The sequence below is a fragment of the Lissotriton helveticus genome, chromosome 1_1 (assembly GCF_964261635.1).
Source record: "Lissotriton helveticus chromosome 1_1, aLisHel1.1, whole genome shotgun sequence".
Classification (NCBI taxonomy): domain Eukaryota; kingdom Metazoa; phylum Chordata; class Amphibia; order Caudata; family Salamandridae; genus Lissotriton; species Lissotriton helveticus.
In genome coordinates this window covers 842445389-842458190 of record NC_136057.1, presented here as the reverse complement: position 1 = coordinate 842458190, position 12802 = coordinate 842445389, and the positions used below count along the sequence as shown (strand labels likewise).

Below are 12802 nucleotides of genomic sequence, written 5' to 3'. Positions count from 1 at the left end.
CCACAGGCTGAGGAAAGCTGGATTATCAGGCGGTCTTATCACCTGGCTGCAGTCCTTCCTTGAGGATAGGACCTTCCAAGTCTTTGAAAGAGACAACATTTCAAAACGTATCCCACTTAGCTGGGGCATCCCTCAGGGCTCGTCCCTGAGACCGACACTGTTTAATGTTTATATGCGCCCCCTTGCACAGATTGTCCTCCCTTTCAGAATTGAAATTGTCTCCTACGCCAATGACACCCAATTAGTGGTGGCCTTAAATCACCCAGAAGACGGCTCGCCGTGCATAGGCCCCTGCTTGAAAGAGGAGTTGGCCTAACGGCTAGGGCGGTCGACCTCAAACTGGGGACGAGTCACAGCAATGACGCTGAACTTCCTGTGATTCAGGGCAAATCACTTAATCTCCCAATGCCTTAAAAAAATGAACGTGTGTCCTCATGTAAGGCGACTGGCGCTATGTAAAGCGTTCTGATACCCAATATCGGGCCAAGTTTGTGCTATCTAAAACTCCGTCAAAAAAAAAGAGAGTTGCTAAAGCGATGGAATCCACCTTTCTCAAATTGAATGGAGAGAAGACGGAGAATATGCTGCTGGGTAAATCACCCATTTTTGACATTGGTTCAGCATGACCAAGCTGTCTCGGCTCCCCGTCCACACCCAAAATCCAGATCAAAAGTCTGGGCATGTGGTTAGATCGATCCCTCACATTTGATCATCAGGCGACAAAGCTGGCCGCTTTCTGCTATGGCATTCTACAAATGCTTAGCGAAGTCCTCCCGCTCCTCCCTTTTTCAACAAGGAGACTCAAGGTCCAGGCATTGATCCTCTCCTGCCTCGACTACAGAAATGCTCTGTATCTAGGAGCCCCAGGGGCTAACACAAACAAGTTATTCAGAACTGCACGACACGTATGCTTCTTAAATTCCCAACAGCCATTCTGCAAGACCTGCCCTGAAGACCTTGCATTGGCTCCCGATTTTGAAAGAATAAAATTCAAGTCCTTATGTATCACTCATAAGTCCTTCTGGAAGAAAGGTCCTCCCATCATCAGCTCCATCATCTCTCCCTATCATCCTAACAGATGACTCTGATCAACCACCCTTTACTTAGCCTCGGTTCCCAAAATGAAAAGGATGAGAAGTGAGGCCGGTCCTTCCACTACACTGCTGCCAAGCTGTGGAACGCTCTCCCTCTCCATCTACCTTCAGAACCTAACCTCCTGTCCTTTCGTAAACGTTTGAAAACATGTTTTTTTAAAACCACCTACTAAACTGCTGTGATCTATCTGGTATCCCTGCTAGCGCTCGGACGCCTACGGGTAGCCATGCGCTCTACAAATACTCCTAACAATAACAATGTAAGTATTTCACAACTGTAATAAATCAACTTGTTAAAAAAGAAAATTGACTTTGATTACCTAAGACTGTAGAGGAGGTTCAGCACAGAGATGTAGACGCAGAGTTTGCTACCATATGTGTGGGACTGAAACTCGAAAGCTAAGCTAATAATCGTGTTATATTGGCACCCTGCACGCCTTAATAGAGCGTCAAATCTGCACGAGGAAGGTCAGAGACATGCCTCATGTTCCGAAAGAACTCTACCAAACTAAGTCAATTAGAAGGAAAATGCATTGATGATAATCATATACGTTTGCATAATACTTAAATACGATAATGAAATCATCAACACAAATTACTACAATGCTTTCTTGGGATACAGTATAGATGAGACTCACACACCTTGATTGCACCCAGGTCCATATTTGCCTTTGACACAGGTCTCACAAGCTGTTCCATTGAATCCCTCCTCACACTGGCACTCTCCTGTGCCGTTAATATTGTCCAAGCACACACCATTTCCAAAGCAGGGAGAATCCAGCTTCCCGGGGCAGGATAAGCACTGTTGGCCAAAGAAACCAGCGCAGCAGTCCCTGGTCTGTAAAAAAAATGAAAAAGTGGAAGTTTATATTTCAACTTTGCCCCAGAAAGAAAAAGTTGCTATATTTTTCAGATCATGTCCTTTTCCCATAATGCCTGAAGATGCAAGCAAAGGAATTAGCGTGTAACACGAGAAGATCAGGGTAAGGGCAAGAAATTATATCAATGTTCTGCATCAGGAGACATCAGCTGACAAACTGGAACATGGACATTAGTAGGAACATCCCTCCATAAAATTATCCGTTTCCTTCTTTAAAATATTATCTGAGTCCATTTTTTCGGACAACCCCTGTGAATGTATACCGATTTTTCTATTATCATTACATTATCCATGTCACAACACCATTGATGATGGTTTGGAGCCTGTCGTGCACCCCACTGCTGAGCTATATTATGCTTTGCCAGTATCATACCCAGTGTCACCCAGTTCTGTCTCATGTGGTTGAGATCTGTGGGCTACCAAAAATTGAGCAGACACCTCTTTGGTACCGGCAGAACCTCAACACCTGTGACCTGCGATATTGTCTGCATTATCGCCTCCCAATAAGGTGTGATTTTTGGGCACTGCCAAATCATGTGAAAGAATGTGCCGGACGAACCACAGAGTCTCAGGCAGTCGGGTGTGTCCTCCCTACCTATTTGTGTAAAAGTGTCTGTGTGTAATAGGTGCTGTGTAGAAATTTCAACTGTATCAGTTTGAATTTGGAAGATATCGCTACTTCTTTTGGGGATGAAAGAGCCTCCTGCCAATCTGCCTCGTTTAACTCGTCCAGCTCTGGTTCCCATTTTTTCTTAAGGGCCGCCATTGGGCCGCTTGGTTATTATTTTGCAATAAGTTTGGGATATAGCTTTTTTATACAGATGATCCATCAGGAGTCTATCCTCCAGCGGTGATGACTCTGGGAGCTGAGTGCCCGGAGATATTGCTCCCATAAGTGCGTGCCTAATCTGTATGTAACAGAAGGTTTCTGTCTGCTATAGTTCATAAGTGGCCTGCAGCTGTGCAAATGGGACTTCCTCACCTTTTTTCCACGTCTCCCACCTTTGAGATTCCTATTAAATCCCATTGTTGAAATCCTTTATTATTGTGTAGTGTACCTAGACGCTTGGTGTTCCACAGTGGCATGGCCTGCGTTATTACCCCGTCTCAGCCCAGCGCCCCCTGTGCCTCAAACCAGACTCTGATGGTATGTGCCGTTGGACCCGTGAAAGCTGTTTTTCTGGATTTGTTATATAATGCTCCCAATATCCCCTCTAATTCCAGGAGATGCCTGTCCATGCGGTAGGCTGGGTCGTCTTGGGCTGCATGTAGCCCTTGATTTAGGACCAAGAGCTGTGATGCCCAGTAATATACTTTTATGTTAGGGAGGGCAATGCCGCCGTCATACCATCCCCTTATAAGCTTATGCATGGCAATACGGGCTGCTCTTCCATCCCATAGAAGATTATTTACTTCGGCGTGTATCGCTGCGCAGTACATGGGGAAAACTGAGAACGGCGTGTTTTGTAAGGCATTCAGGAATCTGGGGTGCGCCATCTTCTTGAAAAGGGCTGCTCTTCCTCCTTATTTAAAATCTTGTATGGTTGCTAAAAACTTCATATTTAGCTGTAGGTGGAGCAGAACACCCAAAAAGTATATGTATAGACTAAGGGTAATTCACCGATTGTGGTTTGGAGTTAAAGCCACTTAAAGCTAAGTTTCAACATTTTACTGCAGACAGGCATGACTAGATACCCAATGACTAGTTCTACATGACTCTTAAGATACAATCCCCTACCATGGGATAGCGATGCAAACCTGCAGGCAGCACTCATGAAAAGAAACTTTAAGAGTATAGCCTCATAAGCAATTTGGGCTACATTGCGGTAGCATTATTCATCTGCATTTAAAAAGATGTTCTTCTAAAATGTACCTTTAGGACCAACAGTTGATGCTGAACACGTAGAGAGATGTTTTTAATTTACTTTCAGTCTCTGCTAAATAGTCCATGTATATGAAGATCAAGCTACATATTTTACCGTGGAGGCCAAAAAGCCCGAGCCACACGTTTTTATTTCCGGTCGAATTTTGGGTAGAAAAATAACTATATGCACAGAGCCACTAGTCAGGAAAATACACCTGACGAGTTGACAGGTAGGAGGGAATGCAAGGAGATCTGAGACAGAGGGCAGGACAGATGAAGCCGCCGCCTGCAAAGAAACCTCTGGAATCTAACCTGGGTTTTCTGACCATCCCACAGACCAGGCATCTGCCAAACCCTGGAAATGCGTCTGATTTTGGGATTCAGTGCAATTTTTTGCCCCCTCTCATCTCATTTTATTGCGAGCTACTTTCTCTCAGGAACAGCAGCATTTCAGATTTTGAACTAATGTATTATTGTTATTTATATTATTATTGTTATTAGTAGTTGTAGTATCATTAGTAGAATTACTATTAATAATGTGGAAGAATGAATGAATGGGGGCACTTCTAAAGCACGCGGCTACTCAAAGGTATCCTGTTGCTAAATTTGGCAGATCAGGTACAGGGAGCATAAATTGCTAAGTAAGTGTATTTTTATATTTCCTGAAGGCAGTCTTATTCCTAGCGCTTCTTAGGGGAAGAGGGAGCTGATTCCAAAAAGAAGCTACCAGAATGCAGACAGAAGAGCCTTCTTGCCTCTTTTTCTTAAAGAGTGGATCAATTGGGCGTCTTGCATTCAAGCAGCGCAAAGATCTCGGGGGACAGTATTCACAAATTCTCAAGTTCAGGTATTTAGGACCCGAATCATGGAACGCAGGATGAGCAAGCATTTATGCTTAAAGAGAACTCATATTTTTTAACCAGAAGCCAGTGCAGTTTCTTGCAAGACTGTTACTGGCGAACGTTTAGAGAGTTTGAAGAGTAGTCGAATTGCAGTATTCTGTACAACTCCGAGGCGATGTATCAGATAAACAGGAAGGATAAGGTAGAGTGAACTGGAGTAATCAAGACAGGATAAGATCAGGGCCTGTACTACAGATGTTTGTGCATCCCAGGGAAGGAAGAACACGATTTTTTCAGAGTTCGTAGGATCCAGAGGTATGACTTGACTACAGATGAAACGTGCATCTTCACAGTCAAGCCGACCTAAAATAATACCCTCAAGTTCCAACCTATTCATCCAGACAAAAGGTCAGGGCCAAGTAACAGGATTCCAGTTTTGTCAGGATTACACTGACGGTTGTTGGCACTGAGTCACCCCATGACTGCTTTTATAAAGCCCTCTTAGCTTCTGAAGAAGTTCCTTTGTATGAAAACAATAATGTGTTTTCTCCATAAGAAATAATTTTGATGTTGAACGACTCCACCAAAACAGCAAGAGGAGACATATAGACACTAAAAAGGGTCGGACTGAGCGTGAGCCCTAAGGGATTTCATAGTGTAGGGATTTCACTTCTGAGCAGTGTGGTCTCATCCAGATAGCTTGTTCTTGAGGCTTTAGAAAATAAGAAAGCCAATGGAGTGCTGAGCCAGTTACACCAGTTGAAGAATGTCAATATAGTAAAATCTTGTGAGATACAGTATCAAAAGTCAGCCGAAAGTTCAAGAAGAACCACCGCAATGCTGCAGCCGAGGTCTAGGTTCCATTTTATAAGCTCATAGATCTCCAGCAGTGCAGTGTCCATGCTATGACTGGATCTGAAGCCCGATAATAGGTATGTAACGCATTAGAAGTTTCAATAAATTCCAAAATCTGGGTATTGACCAATTTATCCAAAATCTTTGCAGGAGCAGGAAGAAAGGATATATGGCAGAAATTGGACAGCAGTGCTGTATCTGCCTTAGGTTGTTTTCAAAAGGGGAACCACATGAGCTTTTTTACAGGAGCTGGGCACCGATCCTGAACAAAGAGAGGCCGAGAACAGAACCAGATAAATTGGGCAGAATAAATCAGTGATCTGATGCAAAATATGTGAAGGCACAGGGTCTAGAGGGGAACCAGATTTGCTGCTCTAAGAACAATCTTTTAGGGTGTCTTCCAAAGGAGGAAGGAAGCAGATGAGCTTATCCTCTTCTCCACCTTCTGGCAAGTTATTAGAGGGTGCAGTCGCGACCCCAATGTTTAGAGCATTCAGGTTCAGTTGGATTTTTACAATTTTTTCTTTGAAAAAATTTCTCAATTATGGTTCAGTGACTTAATATCGAGGGACATAATATAGAATGCCCAAACAATTGACTCCAAAATATCGAAGGACAGAATATAGAATCCCTATCTACAAACAGGTAAGTACTAAAATATCGAATCCAAAATATAGAATGTTAAAAACATAGTTAACTAAAATATCGAATTTCTTTTAGCTTCTGAAGAAGTTCCTTTGTATGAAAACAATAACTATGTGTTTTCTGCATAAGAAATAATTTTGATGTTGAACGACTCCACCAAAACAGCAAGAGGAGACATATAGACACTAAAAAGGGTCGGACTGAGCGTGAGCCCTAAGGGACCCTATAGTGTAGGGCTTTCACTTCTGAGCAGTGTGGTCTCATCCAGATAGCTTGTTCTCTAGGCTTTAGAAAATAAGAAAGCCAGTGGAGTGCTGAGCCAGTCACACCAGTTGAAGAATGTCAATATAGTAAAATCTTGTGAGATACAGTATCAAAACTCAGCCGAAAGATCAAGAAGAACCACCGCAACGTTGCAGCCGAGGTCTAGGTTCCATTTAATAAGCTCATAGATCTCCAGCAGTGCAGTGTCCATGCTATGACTGGATCTGAAGCCCGATAATAGGTATGTAACGCATTAGAAGTTTCAATAAATTCCAAAATCTGGGTATTGACCAATTTCTCCAAAATCTTTGCAGGAGCAGGAAGAAAGGATATATGGCAGAAATTGGACAGCAGTGCTGTATCTGCCTTAGGTTGTTTTCAAAAGGGCAACCACATGAGCTGTTTTCCAGGAGCTGGGCACCGATCCTTAACAAAGGGAGGCCGAGAACAGAACCAGATAAATTGGGCAGAATAAATCAGTTATCTGATGCAAAATATGTGAAGGCAAAGGGTCTAGAGGGGAACCAGATTTGCTGCTCTAAGAACAATCTTTTAGGGTGTCTTCCAAAGGAGGAAGGAAGCAGATGAGCTTATCCTCTGCCCCACCTTCTGGTAAGTTATTAGAGGGTGCAGTCGCGACCCCAATGTTTAGAAAATTCAGGTTCAGTTGGATTTTTACAATTTTTTCTTTGAAAAAATTGCTCAATTACGGGTCACTGACTTAATATCGAGGGACATAATATAGAATGGCCAAAATATTGACTCCAAAATATCGAAGGACAGAATATAGAATCCCTATCTACAAACAGGTAAGTACTAAAATATCGAATCCAAAATATAGAATGTTAAAAATATAGTTAACTAAAATATCGAATTTTTTAAATATATTAAAAATAATATAACATTAATTAAATATTAAAAACAATTAAATAAAACATACTTAAAATAATGTAAACAATCTTAAAATATAAACATAATAAATGTAATGTAAAAAAAAGTCGAGAATTTGTTGGATAGCTAAAGGGTAACAATTATTATTCCCACTCCAGTGAGTGCAATAGTAGGAAAAGCGTTGGATAGCGTAGGGGTAAAAATTATTATTCCCACTCCAAAGACTGCAACAGTAGGGAAAGCGTTGGATAGCGGAGGGGTAAAAATTACTATTCCCACTCCAGAGAGTGCAACAGTAGGGAAAGCATTGGATAGCGTAGGGGTAAAAATTACTATTCCCACTCCAGTGAGTGCAACAGTAGCGAAAGTATTGGATAGCGTAGGGGTTAAAATTACTATTCCCACTCCAGTGAGTGCAACAGTAGGGAAAACGTTGGATAGCGTAGTGGTAAAAATTACTATTCCCACTCCAAAGAGCGCAACAGTAGGGAAAGCGTGGGATAGTGGGGGGGAATTACTATTCGCACTCCAGAGAGTGCAACATTAGTGTTGGATAGCGTAGGGGTTAAAATTACTATTCCCACTCCAGTGAGTGCAACAGTAGGGAAAACGTTGGATAGCGTAGGGGTAAGAATTACTATTCCCACTCCAAAGAGTGCAACAGTAGGGAAAGTGTGGGATAGCGGGGTGGTAAAAATTACTATTCCCACTCCAGAAAGTGAAACAGTAGGGAACGCGTTGGATAGCGGGATGGTATAAATTGCTATTCACACTCCAGAGAGTGCAACAGTAGGGAAAACGTTGGATAGCGTAGGGGTAAAAATTACTATTCCCACTCCAAAGAGTGCAACAGTAGGGAAAGTGTGGGATAGCGGGGCGGTAAAAATTACTATTCCCACTCCAGAAAGTGAAACAGTAGGGAACGCGTTGGATAGCGGGATGGTATAAATTGCTATTCACACTCCAGAGAGTGCAACAGTAGGGAAAGTAATGATTTAATATTAAAATAAAATGAAATTAATTATCAATACCAATAAAAACATTTTTTTTACCAAGTAATGGAAATTAATTACCAATTAAAAAAATTAATTACTAATTAATAAAAATTAATTATCAATACATATAAATAAAAATAAATATTTACTTTATTACAATTAAATTACTGCCCACCCTTTTCCACTATAAACCCACAACCCACTCCAAATATTAAATAATACAATTAACATAGTTATCAATTAATCAATTATTAACAATGTATTACCAATTAATAACAATTAATTACCAATTAATAAAAGTTATCAAGCAATTAATTATCAATACATATAAATAAAAATATTTTTTAACTTTATTACAACTAAATCACTTCCCACCCTATTCCCCTATAAACCCACAACCCACTCTACAATTAACATAATTATCATTTAATCAATTAATAAAAATTAATTACCAATTAATTAAAATCTATTATCATTCAATTAATTATCAATACATATAAATAAAAAATAATATTTAATTTACTATCATTAAATTACTTCCCACCCTATTCCCCTATAAACCCACAACCCGCTACAGAATTAAATTATGCAAAAATTCAATGACATAACATTACAAAATTAATACATAATTTTAATACATATACTACCATACTTAACACATTTTTTTTGGATATTATGGAAATCGATATTTTAAATGAGATATTATGGAATTCAATATTTCACACCCTAAATTCGTTCACCTTCACCCTCAACCACTGCACAAATGTTGTATCCAGCACATAGGTTGGCGCAAACACAGATGAGTCAGAAAACTGTGAAACAGTCTTCAAAATTTCCTTGGGCCTGTTCTTAGGCTCTTTAATCAGTTTGGAATAGTGATTGCATCATGCCAATTTAATATTATTCTGCTAAGATTTTAGTGCTAACTTATAAAGAATTTTATCATCACTGTTATAGTGGTGTCTCCATCTTCTTTCTATTTTTTTGCAGGATTGTTTTTCTAAAGTTAGCTCTGCAGTAAACCAGACAGCCAAAGTGGAGTGTGCCTTTCTATGTGACAACCTTTCCAGGGCCACCTTAACAGCTGTCATGGAAAGCCAGTAGTCTATTGCCAGATTGTCAACTGCACTATCCACCGATAAGTAGGGCAGCATTGAGATTAAAGATTCATTAACTTTGGGATATTGATTGTATTTCAAGCACGAACCGGTGCATTTCTAGCCTTAACGGGCTCAGTCTTATGGATGGGTAAAGTCCAGAAGAATGATAAAATGAAGTGGCCTAACCAGACCACTTTCTTTGGGGCTTCCAGGGCAATAAAAGTGTGGGAGAATATTAAATCAATCGTATATCCAGCCTCTTGGGTTGGATGAGAGGGGGTCAAAGGGAGATCCACGGCTGTTAGTGTTTCCAGAAGGCATCTAGCCAAAGTTTGTTCAGCCTTGTCCATATGTATATTGAAATCTCTTAATATCAGGAAGCTTGCATAGTCAATGAGCTTAGAAGCTAGGGATTGACCAAGTGAATTGATAGTCACCTGCGTACCTTGGCGGACGACTGATTAACACCCCTGACAGTGACTGTTGGGCGGACGGTGAAAATGAGAAGCCGAAGGCTTCATTGTCCTTTAATTCGTCCACCTGATATGTCAAACATTTCAATCGAACAACACTATCATAGCACGTATAGCGTTGAATGCAACACGTGGCCTTTTGGCGATACACAATTAGAACACAACCTATAATAAATAACAAATTTCTAATAATGGAATGTAATTTCAATATGTATTAAATGAGGTATAAAATTACTACAACATTCAGTTCGATATGAATTCACTAAAAATGTATGTGATGTTCTTACATTTTTTAAACTGGCAAACGATAATGTTAGTGAGTTCCCTTCCCAAACCATTCCAGAGAATGAAGGAGCACCTGTGAGGGAAAGTAAAGAACGAAAAAGAGAGGGGTGGAATGGATTTTTGGAAATAGAAGATTAGGCTATTGCATAGAGATAACATGGCAAGAAGGACTGGAAATAAGAAAGAATTTCAGACACTAAATGTATTTAACATGCCTGGCTCACATGGAAAGCCCCAAAGAAAAAACACAAATTCTGTGATCTAGCTGAAGAGATGGCGAAGTCTCGAATATATCCATGATATGATTAAGAAATAATTATTTACAGATCTATGTATAATAATATACAAAATGTTGAATGAGAAGCAGGACAGAAGAATGCATGATTAAAGCTGCACTTGCAGGAATTAAATAAAACTTTGCAAAAGCAGATGAATGAAACAATAATGGCTACAAACAACAATTAAGAAAATTTCCTCTCGAGAGGCCCAGTGTAGGAAATTATTCCACGGTTCTAAAGGCTTTGAGTTGCAAAGGTTTGTGATCACAGAATCATTTGTCACAATGTAAAAAAATTATTTTGTAAAAGTTTTTCCTACTCACTAAATGCCTGTTGCCATCCATTCCCACTTTCAAATAGGAGAGGCATTCCTTTCCTGTTTGAGTTGCAATGCTATGTACCAATAGTTTGTCACCACAATCAGTGTCATCTAAAGAATGCTTGGGGCCCAGGGCAATGCATATTTTGGGTCCCCCAGTTTGGAACAATGTGTATGTCATTACCCATTTTCTGCTCATTCAAGCCTACAAGATAACAAGCAATATTGGTTTGCATGTTAATTTTTCAGAAACAAACAAAAAACAGCCAACATATGTGTTGATTGGGGCCCCGAATCCTTAAGATGAAATTGGAGAGAGAGAGAGAGAGTGAGAGAGAGAGAGAGAGAGAGCGAGAAATACGAAGTCTTAGGTATAGGTCTGCAGATAGAGTGGAGGTTGAGAATGCGAAATGGAAGTGATATGGTTATATGACAAGACAAATCACTTTCCCAGAGTGGCCTTGGAAGATAAGGGCCCTGGGCAATTGCCCATTTTGCACATGTCTTAAAAGGCCTATGGTCGCAATTCAAGTTGCAAAGCATTGAAATTGAAAGATTACCACCACTCAAGTTGTGGTCGTGACCAATTTGCCAAGATGTTCACTTAAACAGGTTTTACATATTGAAGGCTAGTGGCCAGCATATGGAGTTGAGGTGCAGACAAGGGTCCAGGGGAACACAGCATACTCCTCCAATGTCATTCAATAAATGGAAATTTACTGTTTTAATGCAGCATCTGTCCCTTTAAGGAACAAAGCTGCTTAATAAACAAGCATTTGCAATGCAATAGGTCTCACATTTGCGAGAGTTAGAGCTCTTGGCATTGTAAATGTAAATGTGCTTTACCCATGTATTTTTGTTTGGAGTGGAGTGGATGTATGTGGTGTGGAATTATGTGGGTTGTATTGGAATTGTTAGTTGTGGAATTATGTGGGGTGTTTTTTTGTTTTGTGGAGTTGTGGAGTATATTTGTGTGGTGGAATTATGTTGTATGGTGAATAGATAGGGGTGAGAGTTGTATAGAATAGATAGAGAAAAAATAAAGTACACAATAGCCACTGTTTAGAACTTGGTGCCTAGTTCTTGGCTACAATTAGTGTAACAAACACACTCAGCATGTCAAAGATATAATGTTAGGAGAAGAACACAGGTTTCACTCCAAAAAACCTTTGGGTTGCGGTCAGTGGGCGTGCCTGGGCGTGCCTAAGAAACAGAATAAGTGATGATGTTAACTACCTTCATACCCCGGTCATTCATTGTGGCCTGCCAGGGTTGAAGCTCTCCTAAGCTAGACATAAAAAGAAGATAGATGGAGTTATAGGCAGAGAGTAGTGGAGAAAAAGGGAAAACTAGGTAGAAACTGTTTCCACACACGTAAGGAAATGAAAGAGGAGAGGGATCGAGAAACAAAGAGATAGGACTGAGAGAGCAAAAGAGAAGCAGAGAAGGGACAGTAGGGAGGTTAGAGACGGAAAATAAATAGTAAAGGAAGATGAGGGAGATAAGAAACAGGAAATGATAGCTGGGGAGAAAAAAATGAGTTACACGGAGGGAGAAAATAAAGAGAACCAGAATAAGAATGAGTAGCAGAGAAGAAAGGGATAATAGACAACAGAAGAGGACATGTAGAGAAGGAGCAAGAGGAAAAAAGTGAGAGATTATGGGTGAATGTGAGGAAAGTGACTAAGAAGGCAGATGAAGAAAAACATGGTTTAAAAAGGGGGTGCAACACTGAATAGGCTATGGAGAGCTGGGTAATCAAAGAGTTTAGGTGATAGTAAATGTAAATGTCGGAGTTTGTAAAGCGCACAGCTACCTCCACCGGAGGTGTCCCGGCGCTGTCCCTATACCGCTTAGGAACCCTTCCTGGCTTCCCTGGGAAATGTCCACTCCTGGGCACCCCCCAGGTGCAGCCAGGCATCCCAGCACTTTTGGGGCCGTTGTGGAGATTAAGCAAGTTATTGCCCAGAGTTGCAGAGTGGGACCCATGATTAGAATAGGCACCGAGGCGAGAATT

The 12802-nt window shown here is 40.6% G+C and overlaps 1 protein-coding gene across 1 annotated transcript in view; it reads right to left on the bottom strand.

Moving 5' to 3' along the window:
• The window catches only part of STAB2 (stabilin 2), a 944658-nt gene that overhangs the window by 384273 nt on the left and 547583 nt on the right, over nucleotides 1-12802 (bottom strand). Inside the window, exon 38 of the mRNA XM_078674824.1 lies at nucleotides 1737-1932. Within this exon, the coding sequence (XP_078530950.1) occupies nucleotides 1737-1932 (196 nt within the window). The remainder of the gene's footprint in view (nucleotides 1-1736; nucleotides 1933-12802) is intronic.